The sequence below is a fragment of the Periplaneta americana genome, chromosome 9 (genome assembly GCF_040183065.1).
Source record: "Periplaneta americana isolate PAMFEO1 chromosome 9, P.americana_PAMFEO1_priV1, whole genome shotgun sequence".
Lineage (NCBI taxonomy): Eukaryota > Metazoa > Arthropoda > Insecta > Blattodea > Blattidae > Periplaneta > Periplaneta americana.
This window is the reverse complement of record NC_091125.1, coordinates 104,425,113-104,450,084: the sequence shown is the minus strand read 5'-3', so window position 1 is coordinate 104,450,084 and position 24,972 is coordinate 104,425,113. Positions and strand designations below refer to the sequence as shown.

Sequence of the window (24,972 nt, the reverse complement as noted above, 5' to 3'; positions counted from 1 at the left end):
GGGCCTCGTTAAGTGATTAACTGTCACGTGATTTCCCTCCTTTCTACGATCCTGTGACATAAACAGTTGGACGGACAGTAGATACCATGTCTGAGTAATTTTATCTTTTCGGATCGGGCAGAAATGGAGAAAGAATTTACAGTACGTAAGGTTCTCTTTTATAAAGTAGGTACAGAATTATTTCAACATGAGTTACTGGTACGAAGGGCGAAATTGGAAATTGGAATTAGATACAATAGTCTACAGTAAGATAATAAATACAAAAGAACTGAAGCCTCTTTCGAAATGAACGGCCACCATTTAAAAAAAATGTGTTTAAATATCCATACTATGGTTATTTTTCAATTTAAATTCACTCTTTATTGTACGTTAATGTGCTGTAGACAGTATAATATACATTGCATAATGAATACGTCCGCATGGATAGCTCAGTTCTTGAGTAAAAACATTTATTGTTAATACTGGACTATATTTTGATTAAAGAAAATCCTAATGAACGTTATCAAACTCAAAATCGTGATATTTCCTAGTTTACGTAAATGAATGAACTACTTTTCTTCCCTCCGATATCTAGTAAAGTGATTTGGTTGTATTTTACGCCAGTATCATTAAACTCCGGTCGTAGAAGGGGGTAGTAAACAGTGTTTCCCATTCTCAACCGTTAATCCAAAGGTATAGTGAGGTTAATATTAGAAATGTTAGTAAAAATAAAATGTTGTCCCGGTATATTCATATTCAGTATATTGCCCCTAAACGAAATATTTTCATGTCTATTGTGTGAAAAACATCGAGAGGCACATTAAATAGATAATGGAGCGAGACGGACTGTATGAAAAACCACGAGTCACGAAGTTTATCTTACACTTCTGTTTCCATGACTAATGCCATCAGAGTAAACGTTTCATGTCACAACGTTACAATTTTTCTCTCTTAACAGCCTGGCTCTTCATAGAAAGATTAACAGAATCCACTAAAAACGATAAAATAGTAAGATACCTGTCAAGAAAGGGCATGAGTGGACAAGTGGACTGCGAAGAAATCCTATCTAGATGAAGGAATAAAGCATTTAAAGTTGACATGTCCTTCGGACAGCTAAAGAAAACAGATTCACCGGACTTCGGGCTCAAGGGAGTGATGATCAGGAGATATTGATTTCGATTTCGAGAATGGTCGCAAGAAGAAGGCTCTTTCGAATAAAGATAAAGGTGAAGAATATTCTGCACTCTTATGGTACGTTGAAGGTATCAAAAATGCAATGACCATAGCACCAACAGATTTTCTACAGACATGACTTAGCGATCTTAAGGGAAATCTTTTTAAGAGAAAACTGGCAATAACCACACTTCTATAGCACTCATATCCTACTCATAGTAAGAAAAGAAGAGCTAGGAAGACTAGCTGGAAGGATAGCCGTTCTCATGAAACAATGGGTGACCCCAATAATAACAAAAAAATGGAAAACATAATCCTAATAGAAACAAACGATCCCATAATCATAGCACCCTATTACCTGCCGAGCTACAATGCACCGGAGATAATAGACGAGATACATCAACTGATACTACTAAATAAACGTGGAAACTCCATAGTGATAGCACGGTACTTAAACTGTCGAATAGATAACCACAAGGCCAAACTGGTCATGGGGAAACTACAGGAGGAAGAATTCATTCTTCTGAATGACAGAAAAATCCCCACTTACATGTATACCATGAAACGTTTCCACAGGACGCATCAATAAAACCACTTTCTAAAAACATCATATGTGAAACGCCTCGTACAGCATATTGGTTACGTCTGTTAAGGGTACTAGGACGTGAAAATCGGCCAAAAATGTCATTTTTTGTTTTCATTGTTTTCGAATTCTTGAATAAATTCTCTATCCAAAAATATATATATTGTAGGGGTTTCTGGGTTTAAATGCCCTAAAATAGGGAATTTAAAAATGACGTCGTAGTTGTACGCCCCTTTTTTAAATGCCCAATTTAACTTATTAAATATGTTATAATTTCTGGGCTATTTATTGGAATATTTTGACCGGGTAAATTTCTTTGCTGTTGTTGGTGCTTCTGGATACTCTGAAACTGCAAAGAGCATAACACAGCCCAGTGGAAAGCACTCCTGTTTTGTTTTGAATAACCTCGTGTAAATTTTGTTGCAAAAAGAATCTTTGTGGTGTTATTTGCATCAGTTTTATTCAGCATTATTAGTGTGTTTGTGTAGTAAAAATGGGCAGATTAAAGAAGTTTGGCAAAAGAAAACCATTGTTTAATGGTAATGTAAGTAAAAGCAAACATAATATAAGTGAACATAACCTGTCAGAGCCTAGCTGCAGTAGAGAAGTGCATTCAGCTTCTGCAAGAAAATTGTCTCACATAAAACCAGAGTGTGATGACAACTTTTATTTTAGTGATGAGGGATATTCAAAGGGTTTTATCATTGTGGACATTCAATTATTATCTAATTTGGGGAAGAAAACTGTACAGTGTAAGTATTGTAGTGGCATCGACTGTGTTAAACTTACAGAAAATAAAAATAGTAGGCGAGGGCTTGAACTAAACTGTCTGTTGTTTGTAATAAGTGTAAAGAGTCTGCTTCAAGTATGACATCCAATAAGGTAAGGAAAACAAAATGTTATGAAGTAAATTTAAGATTTGTATATGGAATGAGAAGTAATGGCAGAGGCAGGAAGCCAGCACAAACTCTGTGTTGTATAATGGATCTCCCACCACCAACTGCCAAATTTAATTTCTGCACTTCCCAACTGTTGAAATGTCTGGAAGAAGTAGCAAAAAAATGTATGACAAATGCTATAGAAGAAGCAGTGGCTCTAAATGAAAACAGTAGGGACATAACTGCTGCTTTCGATGGGTCCTGGCAGAAGCGAGGCCACACTTCCCTCAATGGTGTCATCACTGCAACTTCACTAGACAATGGGAAAGTAATTGATGTCGAATGTTTGACAAAATTCTGCCATAATTGTAAATCAGACCAGCCTGGACATGTTTGCATGAAAATTTATGATGATTTCAGTGGTGGGATGGAGAGCGATGGAGTAGTAAAAATTTTTCAGATGTCTGAGAATTTATATCAGGTCAGGTATGTGAATTACTTAGGAGATGGGGACTCAAAGGGATATAAGAAAGTTGAAGAATTAAATGTTTATGGGAATGTGGAAGTAAGTAAGCTGGAGTGCTGTGGACATGTGCAAAAGAGAATGGGAACAAGACTAAGAAAATTATGTAAAGACATGAAAGGTAAAAAATGTTCTGATGGTAAACCGCTAACAGGGAGAGGGCGGCTAACAGATAGTGCAATAGATCAGTTGCAAACCTATTATGGACTGGCCATAAGGAGGAATGCTGGAAAAGATGTAGAAAAAATGAGAAGAGCAGTGTGGGCAATATACTTCCACAAGTATAGCACAGATGAGGAGCCATATCACACGTTATGTCCTCCAGGTACAGATGAAGACTGCTGGTGTGGGTACAATAAAGCTTCAGTCACTGGAAATAAGTATTCCCATAAGCATTCACTGCCTCCAGCTGTGATGGATGAAATAAAACCCATCTTTAGGGACCTCAGCAACCAGGAGCTATTGAAAAAATGCTTACATGGGAATACACAAAACCCTAATGAAAGCTTTAATTATTGTATATGGGAGCGCATCCCAAAAACAGTTTTTGTGGGTTTAAAAACCTTAAAACTGGGTGTATTAGATGCAGTCATCTGTTTGAATGATGGTTCTGTAAGTAGACTAAATGTGTTGGAGAGTTTGGGCATTGAAGTGGGCTCAAATACAAAAACTGCACTTTACACCATTGACAAGAAGCGCTTCGAAGACGGTGAAAAGTTTGCTTTGCAAATGACTAAAGAGGCCAGAACAAGAAAGAGGAATGCCAAAAGGAGGAGAGAGGACCAAGAAACACAGGAGCAGGATGAGTATGGGGCTGGAATGTTCTAGATCTAGAGTGAAGTACAAAATACACGTTTTCAGTTTTTTGCATTTTCCCGTAACCTTGATTTTTCAAAACTTAGGTACACTTATCTCATAAACTAATGAAGATAGAGTCATGAAATTTTTGTGGCAGGTACATATTAATTAACTCTTTAAAATGAATAGAGTGGTTTTCTTTTAAACTTCATCATTAAGTTTTAAAAAATTCAAATCTAAGGAAAATTTTGGAAAAAAATAATGTTAATAATTTTTTTTAAATTTTTTACACATGTGATGTTTAGTCAAGAAAGTAGTGCATTCATTTTGTCATTTGATATGTTCTTATTGTACCACAAAAAAATTAGAGAGGTCTGACTAAAATTCTATGAGATATGTGTACCTAACTGATGAACCATGCATAAGAATTTATTTTCTAATTACCTTATTTGGAGACATCCTACAAATATTCTATTGGAGATAAGTGATTTAATTTTTCATGAAAAGATAATATAAACATTGTTTAATGCATGGTATAAATTTCATAAACCTGTGACATAGGAATGCTTCAGTAGAGCCTATATGTTATTTGCTAGTTCAAGAGCTAAAATAGGCACTCGTCACGTCCCAGTACCCTTAAGTCAGATGTAGAAGGTGATTATGGATTTGAACAACATAGCGCAGTGGAAGCAAGTAGAAATAAAACAAGGCTGGATATAATGAAATATAATTAGATGAGAAATACAAATAAGTACAAAAATTTTCACTTACTTTCTCTGAACGTTTCTAAAACAAAATTAATACCATTTTCATTAACATCACATGGCCTTGAGCAACTAGACATAAATAATAATATAAGTATAACTATACATTATTGTAACCTACCTACTTGCTCATGTAACGCTCTGAGTATATCCTCACAAGTTAAATATTTAGGCATTATTATTGACCAACATTTAAAATGGGACAAGCATATCTCTTTTCTGTGTAACAGATTGCGTAAAACAATCCACAAATTTTCCATTCTACGCTCTTATTTACCTATTTATGTTCTGCGTACTGTGTACTTAGCTCTGTTTCAATCAATAATTCAGTATGGTATTTTAGTTTGGGGAGGAATGGCAAAATCGACTCTCCGTCCTTTAAATATGCTCCAAAAAGAATTATCAAAATTTGTCTATATAAACCTTTTGATTACCCAACAAAATTAATTTTTCAGGAATTTCGCGTATCAAATCTAGAACAAATTTATAAACAAACATTGCTGATTTACTTCCATAAAAACCACAACAAATTTAAATTTGATCCTCATGAATACCAGACGAGACAAAACTACAGTTTCTTTCTAAATACTCCCAAATGCCACACAACTGCTGGATTAAAACACAACAGAAATTTTGGACCCAAAATATATAATACATTAATTAGAGCTTACCCTGAGCTAAGTACACTTAACACACACAGATTTAAGAAACAAATCAGATTAATTATTTAATTGTTTAAGCTAATTGAGTTAAAAATTGGTACTCTAATATTCATGTACTTTTGTATTTTCTATTTGTATATAGACCCTGTTATTACATGCTGTATGTATTTTACCATTTATTAATGTGATTGTGCTCAATGAACTCTCGTAATTTTGTGATATATTTTGTATAACATCTGAACTGCGCCCGAGCACGAGCTTCTGCTCTTTCGGGCTGCAATGCCTAATGTAGTTCAAGTGTATAGTATTAAATAAATATTATTATTATTATTATTATTATTATTATTATTATTATTATTATTATTATTATTAATTAAATGAGATAAGACAACAGGATTAATTATTTAAACAATATAAATAATATGAATTGGACTAACAATAGGAATGTAACGGCCGATACGCACAGAACTTTCCTAAAATTACATTCAACTGTGCCCTATGCGAATACAATATAAATTCGGCTCGTAATAAAGAAAATACACAAACTACAAAAATTGGAGGTTTATCCTTCGAAGAGGTGGAAAAATTCAAATATCTTGGAGCAACAGTAACAAATATAAATGACACTCGGGAGGAAATTAAACGCAGAATAAAAATAGGAAATGCCTGCTATTATTCGGTTGAGAAGCTTTTGTCATCTAGTCTGCTGTCAAAAAATTTGAAAGTTAGAATTTATAAAACAGTTATATTGCCGGTTGTTCTGTATGGCTGTGAAACTTGGACTCTCACATTGAGAGAGGAACAGAGATTAAGGGTGTTTGAGATTAAGGTTCTTAGGAAAATATTTGGGGCTAAGAGGGATGAGGTTACAGGAGAATGAAGTTACACAACGCAGAGCTGCACGCATTGTATTCTTCACCTGACATAATTAGGAACATTAAATCCTGACGTTTGAGATGGGCAGGGCATGTAGCACGTATGGGCGAATCCATAAATGCATATAGAGTGTTAGTTAGGAGGCCGGAGGAAAAAAGACCTTTGGGGAGGCCGAGACGTAGATGGGAAGATAATATTAAAATGGATTTGAGAGAGGTGGGATATGATGATAGAGACTGGATTAATCTTGCTCAGGATAGGGACCGATGGCGGGCTTATGTGAGGGCGGCAATGAACCTTCGGGTTCCTTAAAAGCCAGTAAGTAAGTATACACAGATGCCAGTACAGTATTACAAGATTTCAACTATCAAATAGATGAACGAGAGGAGAAGTAACCTATTCCTATCAATTTAATAAGTGCAAACTGCCTATACATTACCACCAGACGGATCTCAAACTACAGTGGTCCGTATCTCTGTTCCTAATGTGGAACATTCTAAGAAAGCAAGTCATTACTCGTTCCTAAATGTGTATCTCCTACGGTACCGAACTTTCGAGTGTGTCTCTCCCCTGGTACCGAACTTCCGATTGAGTGTATGACAATTTAATTATCCAGAAAAACTACTTCCCCCTCTCCTCGCTTACCCATACATCTATGCTGGTATGACGTAAGGATATAACAGGAATGTCAGATGGAAAAGCTGGAGCTGATGGACGCGGGCCGACCTCGCTGACTGAGCCGGCATACGCGGCTCAGCCACAACGCTAAAAGTGCCATAGACCTAGCACTATTTAAAGTACAAGTAAAGGGAGAAATATCACCTATCTGGACAAACGCAGCCACACTCATTCGGAAGCACCTCCCAATGAAAATCAACATAACCACACCAAATCTGAAAATCAACACAGAAATCCCTTTAAAGCTTCCAAGAAAATTCCTAAGCAATGATAGACTGGAAATGGATGTCGGCGAATTTTTAACTATGACATGTTATCACACGACAAAGCGTCCATAGATTTCACCATCTGATGTGCAGAGACAAAATGTACCATGAATCGACTGTAACATACGTGTGTGAAGTGTGTGACTGGAAATGTGAGCGATATCATACTGAAACATGTAAGAAAGGAACAAAATCAATAAGCGAATACGCAAAAACAAGTTACAAAACAGTGTTCTGTTAGAAGTGACCTTTTGCACATTTGTGCGCAATCCAGTTTATATAATTTCTCTTTTTTCTCCTCAAACATAAACGTTTTCACATCAATAAAACAAGGAAGGATAACAGAAATTTTATAACATAATGACTACCACAATATTAACACACAACAGTGAATGATGGGTTATTTCTAAACCAAATCAATACCGAATCCAAACGACTGAAATGAACTATCTGTGACGAGTAAGTGACATTATATTTGGAGTTAATGTATAAGGAATAAATCCAGTGATAAAATTACAGAACTCCGAAATAATTTGAGTCAACACATTAAAAGACTACTGCTAACAAGTTTGCCAAAATTAATTACAATGCAGTAACTCAGAAAAAAGTGATATAGACCTAAGTGGATTCATTGGAAATTGGAATGTAGCTACTACGAATATGAAAATGAAAGATTGAGATGCCAAATAATTTTATAATGCAAGGCGAAAACGAAAAGTATCAGCACAATTAACTGATTGTGAGGCTGAAAGACAAAAAACAAGAAAAGCACATTACCAAATCACGAGAGTGAATGAACTGTGAATCTTTATACAAAAAATTTTAGAATTCTCAGAACATGATGTCTACTTACTTTGAAGAGCCCATGTAGATCTTTTCACGGCTTCCGTCCCCACTATCCAAGTGTGATTCTGACATATCTCTGAGAGGCCGTCTGTTGGGAGTGGTTGTAAAGTTCTGTAAGAAAAACAAGTACTGTATCTGCATTTGAAAAGTACCAAACCATGTTCAAGTGAAAATCACTACTGAAATCTTTCTATGATATACATTGACACAATATAATTTAGTAATATAATATTGCACTCAAATATAAAATATTATATTTATAAACACACCGAAAATTAATAGAACTCTAATGGAGCGTTGTCAAGGTATATGTGCACTAAGAGCATACTTTCAGGCAGGCAATTATTTTAAATCAAATGTTTTTCCTCGAACATTTCGAAAAACACTGTAACAACAGATACAACATTCCTTCTTTATAGGAGTTGCGTCGTTGCATTCGTTAGTTCAAGAGCTTCATTCATTCCTGGTCAGACTATGCTTCTACTACACATTGATCAAATGTCAAGCGAAACTTATACAGTACTTATTGTTAGACTTGTAATGTTGGAGACCAATAGGGTGCGTTACGGTGCTTTCGAGTTTATTATCCGTTCACCTGTCAGTACTCTAGCATGCGTAAATAGTGTACCTACTGAATACTCCGTTCGTCAGTAGTACTGTAGCAGGCGTAAACAGTGTACTACTGAATACTCCGTTCGTCAGTAGTACTGTAGCAGGCGTAAACAGTGTACCTACTGAATACTCCGTTCGTCAGTAGTACTGTAGCAGGCGTAAACACTGCACTACAGAATACTCCGTTCGTCAGTAGTACTGTAGCAGGCGTAAACACTGTACTACAGAATACTCCGTTCGTCAGTAGTACTGTAGCAGGCGTAAATAGTGTACCTACTGAATACTCCGTTCGTCAGTAGTACTGTAGCAGGCGTAAACACTGTACTACAGAATACTCCGTTCGTCAGTAGTACTGTAGCATGCGTAAACAGTGTACCTACTGAATACTCCGTTCGTCAGTAGTACTGTAGCAGGCGTAAACACTGTACTACAGAATACTCCGTTCGTCAGTAGTACTGTAGCAGGCGTAAACAGTGTACCTACTGAATACTCCGTTCGTCAGTAGTACTGTACCATGCGTAAACAGTGTACCTACTGAATACTCCGTTCGTCAGTAGTACTGTAGCATGCGTAAACAGTGTACCTGCTGAACACTCCGTTCGTCAGTAGTACTGTACCATGCGTAAACAGTGTACCTACTGAATACTCCGTTCGTCAGTAGTACTGTAGCATGCGTAAATAGTGTACCTACTGAATACTCCGTTCGTCAGTAGTACTGTAGCATGCGTAAACAGTGTACCTACTGAATACTCCGTTCGTCAGTAGTACTGTACCATGCGTAAACAGTGTACCTACTGAATACTCCGTTCGTCAGTAGTACTGTAGCATGCGTAAATAGTGTACCTACTGAATACTCCGTTCGTCAGTAGTACTGTAGCAGGCGTAAACACTGTACTACAGAATACTCCGTTCGTCAGTAGTACTGTAGCAGGCGTAAACAGTGTACCTACTGAATACTCCGTTCGTCAGTAGTACTGTACCATGCGTAAACAGTGTACCTACTGAATACTCCGTTCGTCAGTAGTACTGTAGCATGCGTAAACAGTGTACCTGCTGAATACTCCGTTCGCCAGTAGTACTGTAACATGCGTAAACAGTGTACCTACTGAATACTCCGTTCGTCAGTAGTACTGTACCATGCGTAAACAGTGTACTTACTGAATACTCCCTTCGTCAGTAGTACTGTAGCAGGCGTAAACAGTGTACCTACTGAATACTCCGTTCGTCATTAGTACTGTAGCAGGCGTAAACAGTGTACCTACTGAATACTCCGTTCGTCAGTAGTACTGTAGCAGGCGTAAACAGTGTACTTACTGAATACTCCGTTCGTCAGTAGTACTGTAACATGCGTAAATAGTGTACCTACTGAATACTCCGTTCGTCAGTAGTACTGTAGCAGGCGTAAACACTGTACTACTGAATACTCCGTTCGTCAGTAGTACTGTAGCAGGCGTAAACAGTGTACCTACTGAATACTCCGTTCGTCAGTAGTACTGTACCATGCGTAAACAGTGTACCTACTGAATACTCCGTTCGTCAGTAGTACTGTAGCATGCGTAAACAGTGTACCTGCTGAATACTCCGTTCGCCAGTAGTACTGTAACATGCGTAAACAGTGTACCTACTGAATAATCCGTTCGTCAGTAGTACTGTACCATGCGTAAACAGTGTACTTACTGAATACTCCCTTCGTCAGTAGTACTGTAGCAGGCGTAAACAGTGTACCTACTGAATACTCCGTTCGTCATTAGTACTGTAGCAGGCGTAAACAGTGTACCTACTGAATACTCCGTTCGTCAGTAGCACTGTAGCAGGCGTAAACAGTGTACTTACTGAATACTCCGTTCGTCAGTAGTACTGTAACATGCGTAAATAGTGTACCTACTGAATACTCCGTTCGTCAGTAGTACTGTAGCAGGCGTAAACAGTGTACCTACTGAATACTCCGTTCGTCAGTAGTACTGTACCATGCGTAAACAGTGTACCTACTGAATACTCCGCTCGTCAGTAGTACTGTACCATGCGTTAACAGTGTACCTACTGAATACTCCGTTCGTCAGTAGTACTGTAGCATGCGTAAACAGTGTACCTGCTGAATACTCCGTTCGCCAGTAGTACTGTAACATGCGTAAACAGTGTACCTACTGAATACTCCGTTCGTCAGTAGTACTGTACCATGCGTAAACAGTGTACCTACTGAATACTCCGTTCGTCAGTAGTACTGTAGCATGCGTAAACAGTGTACTTACTGAATACTCCGTTCGTCAGTAGTACTGTAGCAGGCGTAAACAGTGTACCTACTGAATACTCCGTTCGTCATTAGTACTGTAGCAGGCGTAAACAGTGTACCTACTGAATACTCCGTTCGTCAGTAGTACTGTAGCAGGCGTAAACAGTGTACTTACTGAATACTCCGTTCGTCAGTAGTACTGTAACATGCGTAAATAGTGTACCTACTGAATACTCCGTTCGTCAGTAGTACTGTAGCAGGCGTCAACAGTGTACCTACTGAATACTCCGTTCGTCAGTAGTACTGTAGCAGGCGTAAACAGTGTACCTACTGAATACTCCGTTCGTCAGTAGTACTGTACCATGCGTAAACAGTGTACCTACTGAATACTCCGTTCGTCAGTAGTACTGTAGCAGGCGTAAACAGTGTACCTACTGAATACTCCGTTCGTCAGTAGTACTGTACCATGCGTAAACAGTGTACCTACTGAATACTCCGTTCGTCAGTAGTACTGTAGCATGCGTAAACAGTGTACCTACTGAATACTCCATTCGCCAGTAGTACTGTAACATGCGTAAACAGTGTACCTACTGAATACTCCGTTCGTCAGTAGTACTGTACCATGCGTAAACAGTGTACCTACTGAATACTCCGTTCGTCAGTAGTACTGTAGCATGCGTAAACAGTGTACTTACTGAATACTCCGTTCGTCAGTAGTACTGTAGCAGGCGTAAACAGTGTACCTACTGAATACTCCGTTCGTCATTAGTACTGTAGCAGGCGTAAACAGTGTACCTACTGAATACTCCGTTCGTCAGTAGTACTGTAGCAGGCGTAAACAGTGTACTTACTGAATACTCCGTTCGTCAGTAGTACTGTAACATGCGTAAATAGTGTACCTACTGAATACTCCGTTCGTCAGTAGTACTGTAGCAGGCGTAAACAGTGTACCTACTGAATACTCCGTTCGTCAGTAGTACTGTACCATGCGTAAACAGTGTACCTACTGAATACTCCGTTCGTCAGTAGTACTGTAGCATGCGTAAACAGTGTACCTGCTGAATACTCCGTTCGCCAGTAGTACTGTAACATGCGTAAACAGTGTACCTACTGAATACTCCGTTCGTCAGTAATACTGTAACATGCGTAAATAGTGTACCTACTGAATACTCCGTTCGTCAGTAGTACTGTAGCAGGCGTAAGCAGTGTACCTACTGAATACTCCGTTAGTCAGTAGTACTGTACCATGCGTAAACAGTGTACCTACTGAATACTCCGTTCGTCAGTAGTACTGTAGCATGCGTAAACAGTGTACCTGCTGAATACTCCGTTCGCCAGTAGTACTGTAACATGCGTAAACAGTGTACCTACTGAATACTCCGTTCGTCAGTAGTACTGTAGCATGCGTAAACAGTGTACTACTGAATACTGCGTTCGTCAGTAGTACTCTAGCATGCGCAAACAGTGTACTTACTGAATACTCCGTTCGTCAGTAGTACTGTAGCAGGCGTAAACAGTGTACCTACTGAATACTCCGTTCGCCAGTAGTACTGTAACATGCGTAAACAGTGTAGCTACTCAATACTCCGTTCGTCAGTAGTACTGTACCATGCGTAAACAGTGTACCTACTGAATACTCCGTTCGTCAGTAGTACTGTAGCATGCGTAAACAGTGTACCTGCTGAATACTCCGTTCGCCAGTAGTACTGTAACATGCGTAAACAGTGTACCTACTGAATACTCCGTTCGTCAGTAGTACTGTACCATGCGTAAACAGTGTACTTACTGAATACTCCGTTCGTCAGTAGTACTGTAGCAGGCGTAAACAGTGTACCTACTGAATACTCCGTTCGTCATTAGTACTGTAGCAGGCGTAAACAGTGTACCTACTGAATACTCCGTTCGTCAGTAGTACTGTAGCAGGCGTAAACAGTGTACTTACTGAATACTCCGTTCGTCAGTAGTACTGTAACATGCGTAAATAGTGTACCTACTGAATACTCCGTTCGTCAGTAGTACTGTAGCAGGCGTAAACAGTGTACCTACTGAATACTCCGTTCGACAGTAGTACTGTACCATGCGTAAACAGTGTACCTACTGAATACTCCGTTCGTCAGTAGTACTGTACCATGCGTTAACAGTGTACCTACTGAATACTCCGTTCGTCAGTAGTACTGTAGCATGCGTAAACAGTGTACCTGCTGAATACTCCGTTCGCCAGTAGTACTGTAACATGCGTAAACAGTGTACCTACTGAATACTCCGTTCGTCAGTAGTACTGTACCATGCGTAAACAGTGTACCTACTGAATACTCCGTTCGTCAGTAGTACTGTAGCATGCGTAAACAGTGTACTTACTGAATACTCCGTTCGTCAGTAGTACTGTAGCAGGCGTAAACAGTGTACCTACTGAATACTCCGTTCGTCATTAGTACTGTAGCAAGCGTAAACAGTGTACCTACTGAATACTCCGTTCGTCAGTAGTACTGTAGCAGGCGTAAACAGTGTACTTACCGAATACTCCGTTCGTCAGTAGTACTGTAACATGCGTAAATAGTGTACCTACTGAATACTCCGTTCGTCAGTAGTACTGTAGCAGGCGTCAACAGTGTACCTACTGAATACTCCGTTCGTCAGTAGTACTGTAGCATGCGTAAACAGTGTACTTACTGAATACTCCGTTCGTCAGTAGTACTGTACCATGCGTCAACAGTGTACCTACTGAATACTCCGTTCGTCAGTAGTACTGTAGCATGCGTAAACAGTGTACCTACTGAATACTCCGTTCGCCAGTAGTACTGTAACATGCGTAAACAGTGTACCTACTGAATACTCCGTTCGTCAGTAGTACTGTACCATGCGTAAACAGTGTACCTACTGAATACTCCGTTCGTCAGTAGTACTGTAGCATGCGTAAACAGTGTACTTACTGAATACTCCGTTCGTCAGTAGTACTGTAGCAGGCGTAAACAGTGTACCTACTGAATACTCCGTTCGTCATTAGTACTGTAGCAGGCGTAAACAGTGTACCTACTGAATACTCCGTTCGTCAGTAGTACTGTAGCAGGCGTAAACAGTGTACCTACTGAATACTCCGTTCGTCAGTAGTACTGTACCATGCGTAAACAGTGTACCTACTGAATACTCCGCTCGTCAGTAGTACTGTACCATGCGTTAACAGTGTACCTACTGAATACTCCGTTCGTCAGTAGTACTGTAGCATGCGTAAACAGTGTACCTGCTGAATACTCCGTTCGCCAGTAGTACTGTAACATGCGTAAACAGTGTACCTACTGAATACTCCGTTCGTCAGTAGTACTGTACCATGCGTAAACAGTGTACCTACTGAATACTCCGTTCGTCAGTAGTACTGTAGCATGCGTAAACAGTGTACTTACTGAATACTCCGTTCGTCAGTAGTACTGTAGCAGGCGTAAACAGTGTACCTACTGAATACTCCGTTCGTCATTAGTACTGTAGCAGGCGTAAACAGTGTACCTACTGAATACTCCGTTCGTCAGTAGTACTGTAGCAGGCGTAAACAGTGTACTTACTGAATACTCCGTTCGTCAGTAGTACTGTAACATGCGTAAATAGTGTACCTACTGAATACTCCGTTCGTCAGTAGTACTGTAGCAGGCGTCAACAGTGTACCTACTGAATACTCAGTTCGTCAGTAGTACTGTAGCAGGCGTAAACAGTGTACCTACTGAATACTCCGTTCGTCAGTAGTACTGTACCATGCGTAAACAGTGTACCTACTGAATACTCCGTTCGTCAGTAGTACTGTAGCAGGCGTAAACAGTGTACCTACTGAATACTCCGTTCGTCAGTAGTACTGTACCATGCGTAAACAGTGTACCTACTGAATACTCCGTTCGTCAGTAGTACTGTAGCATGCGTAAACAGTGTACCTACTGAATACTCCATTCGCCAGTAGTACTGTAACATGCGTAAACAGTGTACCTACTGAATACTCCGTTCGTCAGTAGTACTGTACCATGCGTAAACAGTGTACCTACTGAATACTCCGTTCGTCAGTAGTACTGTAGCATGCGTAAACAGTGTACTTACTGAATACTCCGTTCGTCAGTAGTACTGTAGCAGGCGTAAACAGTGTACCTACTGAATACTCCGTTCGTCATTAGTACTGTAGCAGGCGTAAACAGTGTACCTACTGAATACTCCATTCGTCAGTAGTACTGTAGCAGGCGTAAACAGTGTACTTACTGAATACTCCGTTCGTCAGTAGTACTGTAACATGCGTAAATAGTGTACCTACTGAATACTCCGTTCGTCAGTAGTACTGTAGCAGGCGTAAACAGTGTACCTACTGAATACTCCGTTCGTCAGTAGTACTGTACCATGCGTAAACAGTGTACCTACTGAATACTCCGTTCGTCAGTAGTACTGTAGCATGCGTAAACAGTGTACCTGCTGAATACTCCGTTCGCCAGTAGTACTGTAACATGCGTAAACAGTGTACCTACTGAATACTCCGTTCGTCAGTAATACTGTAACATGCGTAAATAGTGTACCTACTGAATACTCCGTTCGTCAGTAGTACTGTAGCAGGCGTAAGCAGTGTACCTACTGAATACTCCGTTAGTCAGTAGTACTGTACCATGCGTAAACAGTGTACCTACTGAATACTCCGTTCGTCAGTAGTACTGTAGCATGCGTAAACAGTGTACCTGCTGAATACTCCGTTCGCCAGTAGTACTGTAACATGCGTAAACAGTGTACCTACTGAATACTCCGTTCGTCAGTAGTACTGTAGCATGCGTAAACAGTGTACTACTGAATACTGCGTTCGTCAGTAGTACTCTAGCATGCGCAAACAGTGTACTTACTGAATACTCCGTTCGTCAGTAGTACTGTAGCAGGCGTAAACAGTGTACCTACTGAATACTCCGTTCGCCAGTAGTACTGTAACATGCGTAAACAGTGTAGCTACTCAATACTCCGTTCGTCAGTAGTACTGTACCATGCGTAAACAGTGTACCTACTGAATACTCCGTTCGTCAGTAGTACTGTAGCATGCGTAAACAGTGTACCTGCTGAATACTCCGTTCGCCAGTAGTACTGTAACATGCGTAAACAGTGTACCTACTGAATACTCCGTTCGTCAGTAGTACTGTACCATGCGTAAACAGTGTACTTACTGAATACTCCGTTCGTCAGTAGTACTGTAGCAGGCGTAAACAGTGTACCTACTGAATACTCCGTTCGTCATTAGTACTGTAGCAGGCGTAAACAGTGTACCTACTGAATACTCCATTCGTCAGTAGTACTGTAGCAGGCGTAAACAGTGTACTTACTGAATACTCCGTTCGTCAGTAGTACTGTAACATGCGTAAATAGTGTACCTACTGAATACTCCGTTCGTCAGTAGTACTGTAGCAGGCGTAAACAGTGTACCTACTGAATACTCCGTTCGACAGTAGTACTGTACCATGCGTAAACAGTGTACCTACTGAATACTCCGTTCGTCAGTAGTACTGTACCATGCGTTAACAGTGTACCTACTGAATACTCCGTTCGTCAGTAGTACTGTAGCATGCGTAAACAGTGTACCTGCTGAATACTCCGTTCGCCAGTAGTACTGTAACATGCGTAAACAGTGTACCTACTGAATACTCCGTTCGTCAGTAGTACTGTACCATGCGTAAACAGTGTACCTACTGAATACTCCGTTCGTCAGTAGTACTGTAGCATGCGTAAACAGTGTACTTACTGAATACTCCGTTCGTCAGTAGTACTGTAGCAGGCGTAAACAGTGTACGTACTGAATACTCCGTTCGTCATTAGTACTGTAGCAAGCGTAAACAGTGTACCTACTGAATACTCCGTTCGTCAGTAGTACTGTAGCAGGCGTAAACAGTGTACTTACCGAATACTCCGTTCGTCAGTAGTACTGTAACATGCGTAAATAGTGTACCTACTGAATACTCCGTTCGTCAGTAGTACTGTAGCAGGCGTCAACAGTGTACCTACTGAATACTCCGTTCGTCAGTAGTACTGTAGCATGCGTAAACAGTGTACTTACTGAATACTCCGTTCGTCAGTAGTACTGTACCATGCGTCAACAGTGTACCTACTGAATACTCCGTTCGTCAGTAGTACTGTAGCATGCGTAAACAGTGTACCTACTGAATACTCCGTTCGCCAGTAGTACTGTAACATGCGTAAACAGTGTACCTACTGAATACTCCGTTCGTCAGTAGTACTGTACCATGCATAAACAGTGTACCTACTGAATACTCCGTTCGTCAGTAGTACTGTAGCATGCGTAAACAGTGTACTTACTGAATACTCCGTTCGTCAGTAGTACTGTAGCAGGCGTAAACAGTGTACCTACTGAATACTCCGTTCGTCATTAGTACTGTAGCAGGCGTAAACAGTGTACCTACTGAATACTCCGTTCGTCAGTAGTACTGTAGCAGGCGTAAACAGTGTACCTACTGAATACTCCGTTCGTCAGTAGTACTGTACCATGCGTAAACAGTGTACCTACTGAATACTCCGTTCGTCAGTAGTACTGTAGCATGCGTAAACAGTGTACCTACTGAATACTCCATTCGCCAGTAGTACTGTAACATGCGTAAACAGTGTACCTACTGAATACTCCGTTCGTCAGTAGTACTGTACCATGCGTAAACAGTGTACCTACTGAATACTCCGTTCGTCAGTAGTACTGTAGCATGCGTAAACAGTGTACTTACTGAATACTCCGTTCGTCAGTAGTACTGTAGCAGGCGTAAACAGTGTACCTACTGAATACTCCGTTCGTCATTAGTACTGTAGCAGGCGTAAACAGTGTACCTACTGAATACTCCGTTCGTCAGTAGTACTGTAGCAGGCGTAAACAGTGTACTTACTGAATACTCCGTTCGTCAGTAGTACTGTAACATGCGTAAATAGTGTACCTACTGAATACTCCGTTCGTCAGTAGTACTGTAGCAGGCGTAAACAGTGTACCTACTGAATACTCCGTTCGTCAGTAGTACTGTACCATGCGTAAACAGTGTACCTACTGAATACTCCGTTCGTCAGTAGTACTGTAGCATGCGTAAACAGTGTACCTGCTGAATACTCCGTTCGCCAGTAGTACTGTAACATGCGTAAACAGTGTACCTACTGAATACTCCGTTCGTCAGTAATACTGTAACATGCGTAAATAGTGTACCTACTGAATACTCCGTTCGTCAGTAGTACTGTAGCAGGCGTAAGCAGTGTACCTACTGAATACTCCGTTAGTCAGTAGTACTGTACCATGCGTAAACAGTGTACCTACTGAATACTCCGTTCGTCAGTATTACTGTAGCATGCGTAAACAGTGTACCTGCTGAATACTCCGTTCGCCAGTAGTACTGTAACATGCGTAAACAGTGTACCTACTGAATACTCCGTTCGTCAGTAGTACTGTAGCATGCGTAAACAGTGTACTACTGAATACTGCGTTCGTCAGTAGTACTCTAGCATGCGCAAACAGTGTACTTACTGAATACTCCGTTCGTCAGTAGTACTGTAGCAGGCGTAAACAGTGTACCTACTGAATACTCCGTTCGCCAGTAGTACTGTAACATGCGTAAACAGTGTAGCTACTCAATACTCCGTTCGTCAGTAGTACTGTACCATGCGTAAACAGTGTACCTACTGAATACTCCGTTCGTCAGTAGTACTGTAGCATGCGTAAACAGTGTACCTGCTGAATACTCCGTTTGCCAGTAGTACTGTAACATGCGTAAACAGTGTACCTACTGAATACTCCGTTCGTCAGTAGTACTGTACCATGCGTAAACAGTGTACTTACTGAATACTCCGTTCGTCAGTAGTACTGTAGCAGGCGTAAACAGTGTACCTACTGAATACTCCGTTCGTCATTAGTACTGTAGCAGGCGTAAACAGTGTACCTACTGAATACTCCGTTCGTCAGTAGTACTGTAGCAGGCGTAAACAGTGTACTTACTGAATACTCCGTTCGTCAGTAGTACTGTAACATGCGTAAATAGTGTACCTACTGAATACTCCGTTCGTCAGTAGTACTGTAGCAGGCGTAAACAGTGTACCTACTGAATACTCCGTTCGTCAGTAGTACTGTACCATGCGTAAACAGTGTACCTACTGAATACTCCTTTCGTCAGTAGTACTGTACCATGCGTTAACAGTGTACCTACTGAATACTCCGTTCGTCAGTAGTACTGTAGCATGCGTAAACAGTGTACCTGCTGAATACTCCGTTCGCCAGTAGTACTGTAACATGCGTAAACAGTGTACCTACTGAATACTCCGTTCGTCAGTAGTACTGTACCATGCGTAAACAGTGTACCTACTGAATACTCCGTTCGTCAGTAGTACTGTAGCATGCGTAAACAGTGTACTTACTGAATACTCCGTTCGTCAGTAGTACTGTAGCAGGCGTAAACAGTGTACCTACTGAATACTCCGTTCGTCATTAGTACTGTAGCAAGCGTAAACAGTGTACCTACTGAACACTCCGTTCGTAAGTAGTACTGTAGCAGGCGTAAACAGTGTACTTACCGAATACTCCGTTCGTCAGTAGTACTGTAACATGCGTAAATAGTGTACCTACTGAATACTCCGTTCGTCAGTAGTACTGTAGCAGGCGTCAACAGTGTACCTACTGAATACTCCGTTCGTCAGTAGTACTGTAGCATGCGTAAACAGTGTACTTACTGAATACTCCGTTCGTCAGTAGTACTGTACCATGCGTAAACAGTGTACCTACTGAATACTCCGTTCGTCAGTAGTACTGTAGCATGCGTAAACAGTGTACCTACTGAATACTCCGTTCGCCAGTAGTACTGTAACATGCGTAAACAGTGTACCTACTGAATACTCCGTTCGTCAGTAGTACTGTACCATGCGTAAACAGTGTACCTACTGAATACTCCGTTCGTCAGTAGTACTGTAGCATGCGTAAACAGTGTACTTACTGAATACTCCGTTCGTCAGTAGTACTGTAGCAGGCGTAAACAGTGTACCTACTGAATACTCCGTTCGTCATTAGTACTGTAGCAGGCGTAAACAGTGTACCTACTGAATACTCCGTTCGTCAGTAGTACTGTAGCAGGCGTAAACAGTGTACTTACTGAATACTCCGTTCGTCAGTAGTACTGTAACATGCGTAAATAGTGTACCTACTGAATACTCCGTTCGTCAGTAGTACTGTAGCAGGCGTAAACAGTGTACCTACTGAATACTCCGTTCGTCAGTAGTACTGTACCACGCGTAAACAGTGTACCTACTGAATACTCCGTTCGTCAGTAGTACTGTAGCATGCGTAAACAGTGTACCTGCTGAATACTCCGTTCGCCAGTAGTAATGTAACATGCGTAAACAGTGTACCTACTGAATACTCCGTTCGTCAGTAATACTGTAACATGCGTAAATAGTGTACCTACTGAATACTCCGTTCGTCAGTAGTACTGTAGCAGGCGTAAGCAGTGTACCTACTGAATACTCCGTTAGTCAGTAGTACTGTACCATGCGTAAACAGTGTACCTACTGAATACTCCGTTCGTCAGTAGTACTGTAGCATGCGTAAACAGTGTACTACTGAATACTGCGTTCGTCAGTAGTACTCTAGCATGCGCAAACAGTGTACTTACTGAATACTCCGTTCGTCAGTAGTACTGTAGCAGGCGTAAACAGTGTACCTACTGAATACTCCGTTCGCCAGTAGTACTGTAACATGCGTAAACAGTGTAGCTACTCAATACTCCGTTCGTCAGTAGTACTGTACCATGCGTAAACAGTGTACCTACTGAATACTCCGTTCGTCAGTAGTACTGTAGCATGCGTAAACAGTGTACCTGCTGAATACTCCGTTCGCCAGTAGTACTGTAACATGCGTAAACAGTGTACCTACTGAATACTCCGTTCGTCAGTAGTACTGTACCATGCGTAAACAGTGTACTTACTGAATACTCCGTTCGTCAGTAGTACTGTAGCAGGCGTAAACAGTGTACCTACTGAATACTCCGTTCGTCATTAGTACTGTAGCAGGCGTAAACAGTGTACCTACTGAATACTCCGTTCGTCAGTAGTAGTGTAGCAGGCGTAAACAGTGTACTTACTGAATACTCCGTTCGTCAGTAGTACTGTAACATGCGTAAATAGTGTACCTACTGAATACTCCGTTCGTCAGTAGTACTGTAGCAGGCGTAAACAGTGTACCTACTGAATACTCCGTTCGTCAGTAGTACTGTACCATGCGTAAACAGTGTACCTACTGAATACTCCGTTCGTCAGTAGTACTGTACCATGCGTTAACAGTGTACCTACTGAATACTCCGTTCGTCAGTAGTACTGTAGCATGCGTAAACAGTGTACCTGCTGAATACTCCGTTCGCCAGTAGTACTGTAACATGCGTAAACAGTGTACCTACTGAATACTCCGTTCGTCAGTAGTACTGTAACAGGCGTAAACAGTGTACCTACTGAAAACTCCGTTCGTCAGTAGTACTGTACCATGCGTAAACAGTGTACCTACTGAATACTCCGTTCGTCAGTAGTACTGTAGCAGGCGTAAACAGTATAGCTACTGAATACTCCGTTTGTCAGTAGTACTGTACCATGTGTAAACAGTGTACCTACTGAATACTCCATTCGTCAGTAGTACTGTAGCATGCGTAAACAGTGAACCTGCTGAATACTGCGTTCGTCAGTAGTACTCTAGCATGCGCAAACAGTGTACCTACTGAATACTCCGTTCGCCAGTAGTGCTGTAACATGCGTAAACAGTGTACCTACTGAATACTCCGTTCGTCAGTAGTACTGTACCATGCGTAAACAGTGTACCTACTGAATACTCCGTTCTTCAGTAGTACTGTAGCATGCGTAAACAGTGTACCTGCTGAATACTCCGTTCGCCAGTAGTACTGTAACATGCGTAAACAGTGTACCTACTGAATACTCCGTTCGTCAGTAGTACTGTACCATGCGTAAACAGTGTACCTACTGAATACTCCGTTCGTCAGTAGTACTGTACCATGCGTAAACAGTGTACCTACTGAATACTCCGTTCGTCAGTAGTACTGTAGCATGCGTAAACAGTGTACTTACTGAATACTCCGTTCGTCAGTAGTGCTGTAGCAGGCGTAAACAGTGTACCTACTGAATACTCCGTTCGTCATTAGTACTGTAGCAGGCGTAAACAGTGTACCTACTGAATACTCCGTTCGTCAGTAGTACTGTAGCAGGCGTAAACAGTGTACTTACTGAATACTCCGTTCGTCAGTAGTACTGTATCAGACGTAAATAGTGTACCTACTGAATACTCCGTTCGTCATTAGTACTGTAGCAGGCGTAACAGGGTACCTACTGAATACTCCGTTCGTCATTAGTATTGTAGTAGGCGTAAACAGTGTACCTACTGAATACTCCGTTCGCCAGTAGTACTGTAGCAGGCGTAAACAGTGTACCTACTGAATACTCCTTTCGTCAGTAGTACTGTAGCAGGCGTAAACAGTGTACCTTCTGAATACTCCGTTCGTCAGTAGTACTTTAACATGCGTAAACAGTGTAGCTACTGAATACTCCGTTCGTCAGTAGTACTGTACCATGCGTAAACAGTGTACCTACTGGATACTCCGTTCGTCAGTAGTACTGTAGCAGGCGTAAACAGTGTACCTACTGAATACTCCGTTCGTCAGTAGTACTGTACCATGCGTAAACAGTGTACCTACTGAATACTCCGTTCGTCAGTAGTACTGTAGCAGGCGTAAACTGTATACCTACTGAATACTCCGTTTGTCAGTAGTACTGTACCATGCGTAAACAGTGTACCTACTGAATACTCCGTTCGTCAGTAGTACTGTAGCATGCGTAAACAGTGAACCTGCTGAATACTGCGTTCGTCAGTAGTGCTCTAGCATGCGCAAACAGTGTACCTACTGAATACTCCGTTCGTCAGTAATACTCTAGCATGCGTAAACAGTGTACCTGCTTAAAGGCTAAATCACAATGAAAATTAAACATAACGTAAGGGTTAACTTAAGAATATAAACGTTACGGTAAAATCAAGAAGTCATACCATCATTCACGATGGGAATATAAACATAACAGCAAACATATTTGGTAAACATGGAAACATAACGACGCCATTTCCTCATATTCTGTCGTATACTTCAGCGCTCCACGATTGTATTGTTTGCAAATCACGTAAGCATAAGCATGAAAGTTTGGAGTTTGCAAACATGTTACCGTCTTACGGTAATATTTATGTCAATGCTTATGTGAATCATTGTGAATGATCCCATTTGGTAGCCCGGCCGCAAACTTCTATGTTTTTGTTACGGTTATGTTTAATTTTCATTGTGAATGGGCCTTAATACTCCATTCGCAAGTCATTACAGCGTAAACAGTGTACCTGCTGAATAATAATGCCGAAGGTTAAAGGTTTTCAAGCGCATATTTTTGCAGCGGAATTTGGTGAATGTTTTGAAGTAAATGACGGGAACATTATATGTAAATTATGTAATACAAACATATGAAATGACAAGCGATATTATGTACAGAGACATTGTAGCACAAAAAAGAAAGGAAAAAACTCAAACTCAAGAATAATTCTGTGATACTTCTTCTACACATAACTAAAGATACATAAAAATAAATATCTGTAGTGCTATGTAGCGTATATTTACTTTTAGATCTGTCCAGATTTGTTTGTGTGTGCCTTGCCGTTTCCGTAATCGATCGCAGAACTAAATCAATGTCCTCGTACTAGCTCACGTCTCCGGCCTTTGTATCAACATGTGTAATCAGTCCTCAACATTACAAGCCTACGTTATTGTGTTAGCGGATCTGTCGTCTTCATTTCTTTTTGTATTATGAGAGATTATGTACAGAGACGGAAATAAAATTTGGAGCTCCCTTATTGTATGTTTCGCTTACAACACACTGCACATGTGCAATAATCAAGGTCCCCTGTATATATGCTACTTATCGACAGTCGTGTGAAATTGTTGTCTACATACAGGTGGACTCCCATCAAGACACGCTCCAAATTTTAGTTCCGTATTTGTACATCATGACCAGACTTAGAAACTTAATACCCGAACGTGTAGAATACCGCTGTTCAGGTTAACTACGTCCAGAGAATTAGTTTGGCTGGTAGCGGCACAGCTATCCTGGCGCTTGTTGGAGAGGCCTGCTGATTAGAGTTCAACATCTCTCAGTTAAATCGACATATCATCACATGTGATGCTGAGATACGAGAGGATAAACGTCGATTGGTAAAGGATGATTGTAACAGCAAAAAAAATGCGTAAAATCTTAAACTTCTTTCAGAATATTCAAAAGAGGAGTTACCATTAGTTTCTGCATCAGTTTCAAATAATCACAATTTTTTCTCGATTTTTTTGAAATGATGGTAGCTACTAATATCCCTTTCAATGAAGTAAACAGTCCCTACTTCAAAATTTTCTTGGAGAAATGTACTTCTAGAAAACTCCCGTCTGATGCTACTTTAAGAAATGGCTATTTAAAAATATTATATGAAAGTACATTGCACAAAATAAGGCAAGTCGTGGCAGACAACAAAATATGGCTATCTGTAGATGAATCTCACAACTCTGCTCGATGAACTGGCCAAAAATATCAACAAGATATCAGAGACATTACTTACCGAATCAATAAAACGGAAACTAAATAAAATTCTTTCACAAAACAGTGGCTATTTATATTTATGTGGAATAAGAGACATGCTTTTTGATAAAAGTGCATCTAAAATATCTCGCATAAATATCAATAATATACCGTAGTTTTGTTTTGTTCCAATCACGTCGTGTGATGCTGAGCGGAGTTTTTCGCAGTACAAAAATTGTTTTACAGAAAAGAGGAGAAAACTGACATTTGACACACTTACAATAACTGTTGTGGTTCATTGTAATGCTGTAAACATAAACTAAGAAAAGAGAAATGAAAATAAACTAGTGTTAATAGAGATCGGCTATAATATGCATATTTTATGTTATACATTGTGTATCAGGTATGTTCTTCACCTCATGTTGTATATATGTAGTCTATACATTGTAGCCTACATAAAATATTCCAACATTCTTTGTAACTGAGGACC

At 40.4% G+C, this 24,972-nt stretch overlaps 2 protein-coding genes across 5 annotated transcripts in view; one reads left to right on the top strand and one right to left on the bottom strand.

The window, feature by feature from the left end:
- Bap111 (Brahma associated protein 111kD) overlaps positions 1-24,972 on the top strand; it is a 643,372-nt gene that overhangs the window by 303,326 nt on the left and 315,074 nt on the right. The gene's annotated exons all lie outside the window — the stretch shown is intronic.
- Positions 1-24,972, bottom strand: part of LOC138706344 (nose resistant to fluoxetine protein 6-like) — a 93,247-nt gene that overhangs the window by 44,544 nt on the left and 23,731 nt on the right. For both annotated transcript variants that reach the window (XM_069835514.1, XM_069835515.1), the window contains exon 2: positions 8,034-8,137. In XM_069835514.1, coding sequence (XP_069691615.1) covers positions 8,034-8,137 — 104 coding nt within the window. The remainder of the gene's footprint in view (positions 1-8,033; positions 8,138-24,972) is intronic.